Source organism: Callithrix jacchus, chromosome 10, assembly GCF_049354715.1.
Source record: "Callithrix jacchus isolate 240 chromosome 10, calJac240_pri, whole genome shotgun sequence".
In the NCBI taxonomy this organism is placed as follows: Eukaryota; Metazoa; Chordata; class Mammalia; order Primates; family Cebidae; genus Callithrix; species Callithrix jacchus.
This window is the reverse complement of record NC_133511.1, coordinates 128,776,905-128,789,685: the sequence shown is the minus strand read 5'-3', so window position 1 is coordinate 128,789,685 and position 12,781 is coordinate 128,776,905. Positions and strand designations below refer to the sequence as shown.

Here is a 12,781-nt window from a genome sequence, read left to right as displayed (position 1 = left end):
GTAAGGTCCTATTGAGTCAGCCTCCCCAGGTTGGAAGCCTGGCTCTGCCTCTGGCTAGGCATGATGGTGGACAGACTGCTTGACTTCTCTGAAGCTCAGGGTTCTCATCTGTACAAGATGCCAGCAGGATCTTCCTCAAAGGGGCTTCTTCAAGGGTGGCAGGAGATAACAGATGTAAAGCATTTAGAGTAGTGCCTGGCACAGACTCTTGCTGAAAAAATGCTGGTTATGTTATGATGAAGACCCTTGAATTAAACTGTATAAAAATTAAAGTGTAAGTCTGACCTATCGAGCAGCCACCCGAGTGGTATCCCAAATCTGTAGGGAAAGGCCCTGAGGTAGGCTCCATCCACCCCAGAAATCTCAGAAATGAAACTCATCCTTCTGAAATAATTGGGCCCCTGGACAGGCGCCAAGCCCCCGCACCTTCAAGACTACAGAGAAGAAGCTGTACAGCCAATGAGATCACGAACAAGCAAGTGAGGGTCTGAGGCAAGTTACGGAAGACGGTCCGAAAACGAGGGTCTCCTTGAAAAATCTGGGAAGAGAGTCACTGAAAGCATTTACGATTGGATTTTATTTCCTGTTCTTATCTTTGAGAGCCTGTGTGTGGTGGGAGGAGGCGATAGCAAAGGGCAGGCGGGCCACGTCTTGGGGCAGAACACTGGCTGGAGATGCTGCCCGCAGGGTAAGGATGGGCAATCTGCCTGCTGTCCTGGCAGCCGAGTGAGCAATCCCAACCCAGACGGCAAGCTCCAAAACTAAGGCAATTCTTACGAAGCTCTGAAAACCTCAAGTTCCGAAGCCATTTTTAAAAACAAGATAAAAACACTACTAACATGTCATTTGCATTCACAAAGGAACCAAAATCACATTTTTATTTTAAAAAACAAACAGGCTCTCATTTTCAACATGGACAGAGCACCTATTTCGTGCCAGGCACTGTTCTAAGTCCTTCTCATCTATTAACTCATTTATGCTACATCCTCCAAGGTAGGAGCCATTACCCATGGTTTCCTGTGAGGAAGGGGCAGAGCTGGGACCCAGGATCGGTTCCAGAGCTGGGGCTATTAACCACGACGCTGTTTTACAGGAATCTGGGTGACTTCTGAGGGCTGCCTGGCTCTGGGGTGGGTGGAGATGGTGCTGGAATCCAGGCACACAGGTAGGGTAGAAGGCGGCGTGCCTGGAAGGTGACTAGCTCCTGCCATGAGGCACAAGAGTGTAGCCCTGTCATCCAGGTGTACCCATGTCACCAGATTACCCAGCTTGTCAAACTACCTATCTATAACCCAGTGAACCCTCAGAGGCGAAGGGCACCACCAAATGCCAAGGAAATCTTGGCATGATCTAAACTGGGGGTAGGTAGGTGCTGGAGGTGTCTTAGAAGAACTTGCATCTAATTTTTGCCAGCCAAGAGAATTAAAAACTAGATAATGAGAATGTTTCCTTTGGAAAACCTGCTCCAGACTGTCAGGAATCTGGGCTTTCTGATTCAGTCTCTTGCCTTTCCAGCACCTAAAATCTTGCTGGAGGGACAGTGTGAGACCCTGTGGTCTCTCGAGGTCTACCCACTGGTGACATGAGTGACTGGGGGAGCTGACCCAGCTGTGTCCCCGGGGAACCTCCAGGGTTGGCAATAAAGTGGGCAGTAATGCTCTGACAATCAGCTTGCAGTGGACTGCTTCCGAACTGGAGATGAAAGCCTTCATAAAGCCCCAAGCCCTTTTACTGCGTGTACGCGTACCCCTGGCGTCCTCTGCCCCATTTCCCTAAGTACCAACCTCGGGTGCCCTCCGCCCACCTCCCGGATGCTGCCAGGTCTGGGCAGAAAACCAAAACAACTCTTGCACTTTTGTATCTCCCGAAAAGTCCAGCTGGGACAAGATGGGGCGAGGGCCCACCCAGGCACCGGCTGAGGAGAGGCTGTTGGACGTAGGGCCACCTCCTGGTGTGGGGATACAAGGGGTCCTCGGCAGGAACCAAGTGAGGAAACTGAGGCAAGGTGGTATCGGCAGCGTCCGGTCGGGCTCGGGTGCCTGCGGGGTCTGTGCTCCAGCCACGAGTCTGGCAGCCCTTCACACAGGGTCCCCCAGTGGCCGTCCCTCGGAGCTGGGCACCAGTTGTCCTTCGGATCCCAAGGCGTGCCGCCCCTCAGACCCCGGGCACCGCCGCCCCTCAGACCCCGGGCACCGCCGCCCCTCGGACCCCGGGCACCGCCGCCCCTCGGACCCCGGGCACCGCCGCCCCTCGGACCCCGGGCACCGCCGCCCCTCTGACCCCGGGCACCGCCGCCCCTCGGACCCCGGGTACCCCCGTCCCTCGGACACAAGGAAGTGCCGTCCCTCGGACCCCAGGCACCCCCGCTCCTCAGACACAAGGCCTCGCCGCCCTTCGAGCCGAGCACCCAGCGCCCAGGCAGGCCCCAGCCGCCCTCAGCCTGGCCCAGCCAAGCCGCTCACCCTGCTCCCCGGAGGAACCTGCCATGGCTGGGAATCCCGGACCCGCAGCTACGGCGACAGACACTTCCCAGAATCTGATGCAACCGCCGCCCCGGAAGTCCCGCCCCGCCCCGGGCCCGTCTTCCGGGACTGGCCGGGTCGCTAGGCAACCACCAGGGGCTCCGGGCGTCGGCGGCCCGGAGCATGCTGGGAGCTGTAGTTCAATCCCACGGCGACCTCTGCTCCGGAGCATCCCGCGGCCAAGCATTCAGTGTCTGGGCTGGAAGTAGTCAGCCCAGCCGCGGGGAGACAGACACTAAAGACGGAGTGTCCTGTGATAGGTGTTTAAGTCACGATTGCACTAAGTGCTGTGGAGACCAGGCCCAACCCGGAGGTCAGAGGCGGCCTCGGGGCGGAGTGTGCTGGCGAGACCCGATGGTTCCTGGAGCAGGGCCTGGGGATGGGCGGGAAGCGCGCTCCAGCCAAGGGATCGCCCTGCCACTGACCCTGCGGAAAGCAAGCCCCTATGAAGAGTTCCGTGAACAGGCTTCTCCATCTCCTTCTCAGACCCCATTCTAGAGCCATCCCCAACCCCCAATCATATCAAGTTCCTTAGGGCTCCTGCCTTCTGTGTGCATGGTGTCACTTCCCAAGGATATCCCACCCAATGTTTGTGTACCCACCCACAATGAGATGAAATGCTATTGACAAAGAGTTTTAGTATGTCAAGAAAAATCATTAGCCAGGAGGAGTGGCTCATGCCTGTCATCCAGCACCTCGGGAGGCCAAGGCAGGAGGATCATTTGAGCCCAGGAGGTTGAAGCTACAGTGAGCTATGATTGTGCCACTGCACTCCAGCCTGGGAGGCACAGTGAGACCCTTTCTCAAAAAATAAAAAATCCTCTAGTTGCTTTTTGGAACCTCATGTCTCATTTTATAATAAATTTTTTTTTTTTTTTTTTTTTTTTTGAGACAGAGTCTTGTTCTGTTTCCAAGCGCTAGGCTGGAGTGCAATGGTGCGATCTCGGCTCACTGCAACCACCGCCTCCCGGGTTCAAGCAAGTCTCCTGCCTCAGCCTCCCGAGTAGCTGGGACTACAGATGAGTGCCACCGGCCTCAGCTAATTTTTATATTTTAGTAGAGACGGGATTTCACTATGTTGGCCAGGATGGTCTCCATCTCTTGACCTCGTGATCCGCCCACCTCTGCCTCCCAAAGTGCTGGGATTCCAGGCGTGAGCCACTGCGCCCCATAATAAACTCTATTGGTGGCTGGAAAAAAAAAAAAAATCAAGAAGGAAGAGTTTGTTTACATCTCTGCAAAGACCCTGTAGCATCTACTGTAACTGCTGCCCAGGATGTGGGAGACTCTGTGAGACCCCAACTGATCCCAAAGAAGGGACCAGGTCCAGGGATTAGGGGACCAAGTTCTGACCAGGTCCCACAGTGACTCTCACGGGGCCTGCTGTTCACTCATCACTCTTGGACCATGAATCACCCAGCACAGCCACAGGCCTTCTGGGGAGAAGGAACTGGAGGCGCCCAGGAGAGTCAGAAGCCTCTCGGAGATACACAGTCGGCTAAGGTTCACCCTGCCCTTCCTTTCTTTCACTGAGAAGAACTCCTGACATCAGGTCAGGCAAGCCAGAGTTTGGCTGTGAAAGATGGGGTGAGTTTAACTTCTCTGAGCTTTCAGATGTCTTGTTTTTGAATCTTCAAAGTGAGGCTAGGCTCGGTGGCTCATGCCTGTAATCTCACCACTTTGGGAGACCGAGGCAGCTGGATCATTCGAGATCAGGAGTTAAAAACCAGCTTAGCCAGCATAGCAAAATCCCGTCTCTACTGAAAAAGAAAAAAAAGTCCGGTGGAGGTGGCTCACGCCTGTAATCCCAGCAATCTGGGAGGCTGAGGCAGGCAGATCACTTGAGGTCAGGAGTTCCAGACCAGCCTGGCCAACACGGTGAGACCCTGTCTCTACTAAAATGCAAAAACAATTTAGCCGGGCATGGTGGCAAGTGCCTGTAATCGCACCTACTAGGGAGATTGAGGCAGGAGAATCACTTGAACCCAGGAGGCAGAGGTTGCAGTGAGCTGAGGTCATACCACTGCACTCCAGCCTGGGTGACAGAGTGAGACTCCACCTAAAAAAATAATCTGTAAAGTGGGAGTGTTCCTTCAGAGTTGTCAGTGGGGATGAGATATAACAAGTACCTATCAGGCGTGGTGGCTCATGCCTGTAATCCCTGCATTTTGGGAGGCCAAGGTGGGAGGATCACTTGAGGCCAGGAGTTTGTGACCAACCTGGGCAACATAAGGAGATCTCATCTCTAAAAAAAGTTTAGGCCAGGCGCGGTGGCTCACACCTGTAATCCCAGCACTTCGGGAGGCCGAGGTGAGCAGATCACAAGGTCAGGAGTTTGAGACCCACCTGGCCAACACGGTGAAACCCCATCTCTACTAAAGATACAAACAATTAGCCGGGCATAGTAGCACACGCCTGTAATCGCAGGTACTCGGAGGCTGAGGCAGGAGAATCGCTTGAACCTGGGAGGTGGAGGTTGTAGTGAGCCAAAATCACACCATTGCACCCCAGGCTGGGCGACAGAGCAAGACTCCATCTCAAAAAAAAAAAAAAAAATTAAAAATTAGTGGCATGTGGTGGTACATGCCTAGTCCCAGCTACTCAGGAGGCTGAGGTGGGAGGATTGCTTGAGCCCGGGAGTTCAGAGGCTGGGGTGCGCTCTGATTGCACCGATGCACTCCCTCCAGCCTGGGCAATAGAGTAAGACCCTGTCTCAGAAAGAAAAAACTCCCGAAAACAAACCAAAACAGAGGCACCTGGAAGTAGCATGTGCACAATAAACGCTTACCTTTCCGCCGTGAAAATATGGTATCATATCGGGCAGGGGCCTGTAATCTAGAATTATACAAGCATTTCTACCACCCTCTCACAGTTTCTCTTAAAAACATGGTATGTTATAAAATAAAAGCAACATCTAACGTTTCTTGATTATGCCCACAAAACTCAACAGGAAATTGCAGGAGAAGGAATAAAATGTTCAAATTTAATAAGACCGCAAAACATCTTTGATAGCAGAGTGTTTTCTCTTGTGTCATCAGTGAATGGGAAAAGTGACCTCGAGTCTCCGGGAAAACTCCTTACACGTAGGCAGATGTTCCTCTTCCTCAGAAATAGACATTAGACCTTGACATTCGCTCCAAAGGTATAACTCTAAACCGTTGCTATAAATGAAGAATTCCAGTTACTGATCGCCACAGGACACATCCTTCAAAAATACTTTTCTGCATATTCCTGTGAGGGGAAGAGAGCGGAATTATTCCTGGAGAAGAAATCTGTATAGCCCCTTGGAGGAATTCTGAAACAGAACCAGAATCTGCTGTCTTGTGGGGCAGGTGGGCCTCACAGGAACAGAGTCGGCCTGTGGGCGAGTCCCCACTGTGCCCGTCTGAGAGTGGAAAGGGCTCAGGACCTGCCTTGTCCTCAGGGTCAAGCTTCCCCAGGACACTCCTGGGGCCTGAGTTGGACGCCTGTGTGGTCAGGGCTGCCCTGCTCAGTGGGCAGGCAGGATCCTGGGCCCGCTGCCCTGAGAGAGCCCCCCCAACTCTGACTCCAACTGGGGCCCAGCTCCCCCAGCCCTGGGGAGCTGCTGTGAACAGTGGACCGATGTTGCCTGGCGGGGAAGTGTCCACTCTGGACTTGGACAGCACTCAAGGAGAGGACACTGGTCCACAGAAGGTGCCGTGGAAAGCTATCACTGGCGTAAATGTGGCCTCCTCATGGAGATCCGGGCACGTTCTGGCAGCTGAGGAGCTAGGACTTGCCCAAGCCTTTCCAGGTGCTGCTCCTGAGACTGCTTGAAAGCCTGGAATCAGGCTGCATTTTCCCTTGAGATCACCAAAGACCTCACGCCTCCAGTCCCAGCTCTGCCTGGTGGTAGCTGTTGGCCCCACTTGCCACTCACCCTCTCTGCTGCCTCATCCATAACACAGGGACAATAACGGTTCCACCCGCACAGCACAGCCCCAAGCGGGACACCCAGCAATGCTCTGACCCCCTCTAGTGTCTCTTGAAGACATGGCTGGGGATCCTAATCTCTGTTTTATTTATTTGTCTCAGCCACTTTGAAGACTCTGTCAAAAGCCGCACAGCGTCTTCCTGGAATGATACACAAGAACACAAGAGCCATGGTGGGTACAATTTTGAGTTCTGTTCAGTGCCTGAGGTGGGGTGTCCCAGGCATCCATGACCTTCAGCTTAGGGCCCATGGTCTCCTCCCTGGTCCTATTCCCTGCTCACCTTACCAAACCCCTCTCAGGCATTGCTGGCTGGGGACAGCTCCACACAGACCCAGGATGGAGAATGGAGACGGTTCCTCTCCTCCCTGCATGGATGGATGGATGGACGAATGGACAGATGGATGGATGGATAGATGGATGGATGGACAAATGGATGGACGGATGGACGAATGGATGGATGGATAGATGGATGGATGGTTGAATGAATGGATGGACAGATGGATGGATGGATGAATGGATGGATGAATGGATAGACAGATGGATAGATGATGGATGAATGGATGGACAGATGGATGGATGGACGAATGGATGGATGAATAGATAGACAGATGGAAAGATGATGGATGGATGGATGGATGGATGGATGGATGAATGGATGGATGAATGGATAGACAGATGGATAGATGATGGATGAATGGATGGACAGATGGATGGATGGACGAATGGATGGATGAATAGATAGACAGATGGAAAGATGATGGATGGATGGATGGATGGATGGTTGGATGGATGGGTGAATGGATTGACAGTGGATGGATAGATAGATGGATGAATGAATAGACGAATGGAAAAATGGATGGACAGCTGGACATGGATCCTGCTTCCCTCCCATCCAGACTTCCTGGGGGACATGTGCACTCCCCTCTCCCTCTCATGCCCTCTGTTTCCCCTGCCACCCTGTCTGCTTTCTCTAGATGCTGTTCCTGGGATACAGGAGGTGCTTAACCAAGGTCTGCAGAGCAGATCTGGGAGACGATCACATGCTCAGGTGGCCGAACTGTGTCTAATAGCGCTGCAGTTTCTAGCAGCAGGGGGCCCTGCCTCCTCGGTCCTGCTGTGTCGCAGCCATACCACCACGGCAAGGACGCTCTCTGAACCTCAGCGTCCCGCTGGGTGTCGTAGTTCTTTGGGACAACAGGTTGTTATGGGTTGAATTGTGTCTCTCTCAAAAGATGTGGAAGTCCTATGACCACCAGGACTTGCGAACGTGACCTTATTTGGAAATAGGGTCTCTGTAGATGATAAAGTCATAAGATGAGGTCATTAGGGTGGACCTTAATCCTGTATAACCGATATCCTTGTGACAAAGGAAATTTCCGCTGGGTATGGTAGCTTGCCCTGCGGACATCTTGACCTGAGACTTCCAGAATTGTGAGGCAATAAATTCTTGCTGAAGCCACCAAGCATGGCAGCCCCAGCACTGCTCATGAGGATTTCGTAAGGATGTAACTCGGAACTCTGCCTGCTGACTATCCCGCACGTGCGGGTCCATCCTGAAGCTTCACTGGCCTGTTCCAGACGGCTGAGGGGCTGATGCCTGCTGGGCAGCAGGCAGTGGGTGAGTGAACAGCACCCTCCCCTGGGCACCGGTGGCCACCGTGCAGGGCTCTCCTTTGAGTCTTCTAAGGGCCAAGGCCAAGTCCTTCTCCAAGAGCTCTGGTCTTTCCATGCCAGAGGCTGGCCCATCCCCCTCAGTGTCCACGGGCAGAAGTGTGTCACTGGGCCCACCGCTTTGAGGTGTCTAGAGCAGAGTGACTTCTTTGCTGGCACAGCCGGCAGCTCAGGCCCTACCCAAACCACTTTTAGGGAAAGAAATGCCACGTGGCCTGCAAGCTAGGGCAGCGCAGGGTTAGAGAGGAACACACGTGGGTGAGTTCCCAGTTCTGCTGTCAACTCCTGGGGGCTCCCAAGACAAGCCTGTTGCGGGTCTAGCTGTGGTCCCCCAAGATGATTGTGTCCATGTTCTAACCCCCAGTACCTGTGTGACTTTATTTATTTTTATTCATTTATTTATTGATTTTATTTTATTTTACATTTTTAAGATGGAGTTTTGCTCTTATTGCCCAGGCTGGAGTGCAATGGCGTGATCTCAGCTCACTGCAACCTCCATCTCCCAGATTCAAGTGATTCTCCTGCCTCGGCCTCCCTAGTAGATTACAGCCTCCCTAGTAGATTACATGCCTGTAATCCTCCCATGGGATTATAGGCATGCGCCACCATGACTGGCTAATTTTTTTTTGTCTTTTTAGTAGAGATGGGGTTTCTCCATGTTGATCATGGCTGGTCTCGAACTCCCGACCTCAGGTGACGTGCCCTCCTTGGCCTCCAAAACTGCTGGGATTACAGGCATGAGCCACTGTGCCTGGCCTCATTTATTATTTATTTTTTTGAGGCAAGGTCTCACTTTGTCACCTTGGCTGTAATGCAGTGGTGCAATCACAGCTCACTACTTCCTTGACCTCCTGAGCTCAGGTGATCCTCCCACCTCAGCTTCCTGAGTAGCGGAGACTACAAACAGGCACCACCACACCTGACTAATTTTTTGTAGGGTTGGGTTTCATTATGTTGCCCAGGCTGGTCTTGAACTCCAGGGCTCAAGCGATCCTCCCGCCTTGGCCTCCGAAAGGGAGAGGAGTACAGTCGTGAGCCCCTGTGCCTGGCTGGCTTTATTTGAAAAAGGGGTCTTTGCAGATATAATCAAGTTAAAATGAGGTCCTCCTGGATTAGAATGGGCCCTAATCCAATGCCTCTTTATAAGAAGTGAGATTCAGAGACACAAAGACAGGTGTGAAGGGGGAAGCAGTTGGAGTGAGGAAGCCATGAGCTAAGGATGGCTGGTGGCCACCAGAAGCCGGGAGAGAGGCAGGGAAGGACATCCTGAGAGCCTCTGAAGGAAGCCACCCTGCCACACCTTGATTCGGAGCTTCTGGCCTCCAGAGATGTGAAAGAATCACTCCCTATTGTTTCTGTTTTTAATGTTTAATTATTGCGGGTATAGGGTAGGGATGTGAATCCCTACTGTTTTTAAAAAATTATTACTATTATCATTTTTGAGATGAAATCTCACTCCCTTACCCAGGCCAGAGTGCAGTGATGTAATCTCAGCTAACTGCAACCTCCACCTCCCGGGTTCAAGCAATTCTCCTGCCTCAGCCTCCTGAGTAGCTGGGACTACAGGCATGTGCCATCACATCCAGCTAATTTTTGTATTTGTGGTAGAGACAGGGTTTCACCACGTTGGCCAGGCTGGTCTTGAACTCCTTGCATTTGGTGATCTGCCCACCTTGGCTTCCAAAGTGCTGGGATGACAGGCATGAGGCACTGTGCCCAGCCTGTTTTTATTTTTAATGTTTAATTGTTGTGGGTGCATGGTGGCTATGTAAATTCCAATTGTTTCTGTTTTTATTTTTAATGTTTAATTGTAGGTGCATGGTAGATGTGTGAATTCCTGTTGTTGGAAACAGATGCTCGGTGCCACAAATCAAAATCAGCGCTGAGACAAAGGCTCTTTCAGCAACACAAGTTTTACTTCCTGGGCTGCAGGAAGGGGACCCTCGCTGGCCATCTTGCCACGAGAGTACAATGAACAAAGGAAAACACACAGATTTATCCCTCACGCATTTGGGGTCGTCCTTACTGCCGTGTCTGATCTCCGTCGGCTGCAGCCAGACCTCACCATCTAAACTAAAACCTGATTGGCTAATAACGTAAAACTTTTCTAAACAGCTAAAAGCAGTGAAGGGCTGGGACATGCCTGTGAGCACGTCCAGCACAGATACCCTGGTGAAGGTACAAGGATGTAGAATGTACCACGTGCCTGTAAGCGCGGCGTGTCTAACAGCTACATAGGATAGGGCTTCACAAAGTTCTTAGCACACTGATTCTTTAACAAGAGAGGAAACTTTAAAGAGGAACTTTTCTACTTCCCACACTATTATTTCTGTTTGTAACATTTAACTGCTGTGGGCGCATGGTGGTTGTGTCAGTTTCTGCGTGTTTAATGCTTGATTGTGGACGAATGGTGGGTGTGTAAACCCGGACTGTTTGAACACCTAGTTTGTTGTCATTTGTCACTGCCACTCCGGGATGCTTGTGTGAAGCCCTTTTCCTCTCTGTGCCTCAGTTTCCACTCAGCAGTCTAAACAACCAGAATTTCAGCCTTCCAGCACACGCATCTGGGGCTTCAATAAGTTGAGGGCAAACACCGTGGCACAGGCTAAAACTGCGGCTGCAGGTGGGAAGGCCTGGGGCTGCCCCACACCCCCTCCTGGAAGTTTTGGGGACTTTGCTGCCCATGTAGAGGCCTAAATGGCCAGCTCTGTGCCGGGGCCTGAGATACTGCCAGGCATTTCCAGGAAGGCTGTGCCCAAATGCCAGCATGGTCCCCACAGGGCTGCCTGGCTCATCTGCCTCTTCTGAAAGCAAAAAGAAGAGACACGAAATGAATTTCTATTAACTGGGACCACGACTTCTGTGAAGGAATAAAGTGCTTTTAATTCATAACGAAGAAATCCTCCTTACATTTGAAAAACCTGTTATCCCATGGCTGAGTATCTGGGAAAACACCAGAGGGTGGGCTTCGTCGGTGCCCAGCCCAGGACCTCCCAACTGCCCCGAGGACTCCCTGGCTCAGGTAGCACCGTCTCTCCCGGCTTCCCAGCTGGGAGTGCCCTGGACAGCCTTCTCCTGCGTCGCTGCCATTGCTGCCCTCTACCCTGAGATTCTGGTCTTGAGACCTCAAGAAGTGGCTCTCCACGTCTCTGAGCTCCAAGCTCAGGCACACAAGCTGCCCTTGAGTTCGAAAGTAAGAACCAGCTGGGTGCAGTGGCTCAAACCTGTAATCCCTGCACTTTGGGAGGCTGAGGCAGGAGGATGCTTGAGCCCAGGAGTTCAAGACCACCCTGGGCTTGAGCCCAGGGCAGTAAAGTGAAGCAAGCACAGCCCAGACAACCCTGCAGAGAGTGAGCAAGGCTGACTTGAGCCCCCAGACGCCAAGACCTGACAGAAAGGTGGAATTGGCCGAAGGACAGTCCAGCATACACAGACACTGGTTTATGATGAAGGGGATGCTGAGAGGAGAGGATCGTCAGGATCATCCATCCTTCCTTCCTTCCTTTTTTTCTCTCTTTTCTACTTCTTTTTTTTCTTTTGAGACAATCTCTACTGGCAGGCTAGTAGCGTACAGTGACGCCATCATAACTCACTGCAGCCTCAACCTCCAGGCTCAAGCAATCCTCCCACCCTGGCCTCCCAAAGTTCTGGGGTTACAGGTCTGAGCCACTGGTCTTTTCAGTCTTCCCAGGGGGTCACTTCCCAGCCGGGAGTGCCCTGGACATCCTTCCCCTATGTGATCATTTGCATATGTCCATGGGGAAAGCACAACCGGCCTGACCTCTTCCTCACACCATGCAAAAAAACGCAGTCCCAGTTCCTTGAGGAATGTCATGAGGAAAAAGACAGCAAAGGGCCCAGCAGATCATGAGAGGCAGGAGAGCAAAGCTTTCTTCCGCAGGTCACAAAGAGCACCAGCCACAGGAAAGTGACCATAAACTGGACCCCATTAAAATGGATGGCTGTGGCCAGGCGCCGTGGCTCATGCCTGTAATCCCAGCACTTTAGGAGGCCAAGGTGGGAGGCTCGCTTGAGCCCAGGAGTTTGAGACCAGCTGGGCAACATAGGGAGACCCTATCTATACAAAAAAATTTTTTAAATTAGCCGGTGTCGGGGGCTGGGCGCGGTGGCTCACGCCTGTAATCCCAGCACTATGGGAGGCCTAGGCGGGTGGATCACGAGGTCGAGAGATCGAGACCATCCTGGTCAACATGGTGAAACCCCGTCTCTACTAAAAATACAAAAATTAGCTGGGCATGGTGGCGCGTGCCTGTAATCCCAGCTACTCAGGAGGCTGAGGCAGGAGAATTGCCTGAACCCAGGAGGCGGAGGTTGAGGTGAGCCGAGATCGCGCCATTGCACTCCAGCCTGGGTAATGAGCGAAACTCCGTCTCAAAAAAAAAAAAAATTAGCCGGTGTGACAGTGCACACCTGTGGGGCCAGCTACTGAGGAAGGTGAGGTGGGAGGGTGGCCTGAGCCTGGGAGGTTGAGGTCACGCCACTGTACTCCAGCCTGGGAGACAAAGTGAGTCTCCCATCTAAAAAAATTATAAAGGGCATGACACCCTAAAGGGAACAAAATACACCCTACAGAGAAGGAGGAGATGCGTGTGATGCAAAGGGCTTGGGGCG

At 52.4% G+C, this 12,781-nt stretch overlaps 1 protein-coding gene across 8 annotated transcripts in view; it reads right to left on the bottom strand.

Annotated features, from left to right (window-relative positions):
- The window catches only part of CARS1 (cysteinyl-tRNA synthetase 1), a 58,294-nt gene extending 55,739 nt beyond the window's left edge, over window positions 1–2,555 (bottom strand). For all 8 annotated transcript variants that reach the window (XM_078341755.1, XM_035263697.3, XM_035263698.3 and 5 more), the window contains exon 1: window positions 2,463–2,555. Coding sequence is in view for 4 of the 8 variants with exons in the window: in XM_035263697.3 (XP_035119588.1) it covers window positions 2,463–2,487 (25 nt within the window). In the remaining 4 variants the exon portion in view is untranslated. The remainder of the gene's footprint in view (window positions 1–2,462) is intronic.
- Between the last annotated feature and the right edge of the window lie 10,226 nt (window positions 2,556–12,781).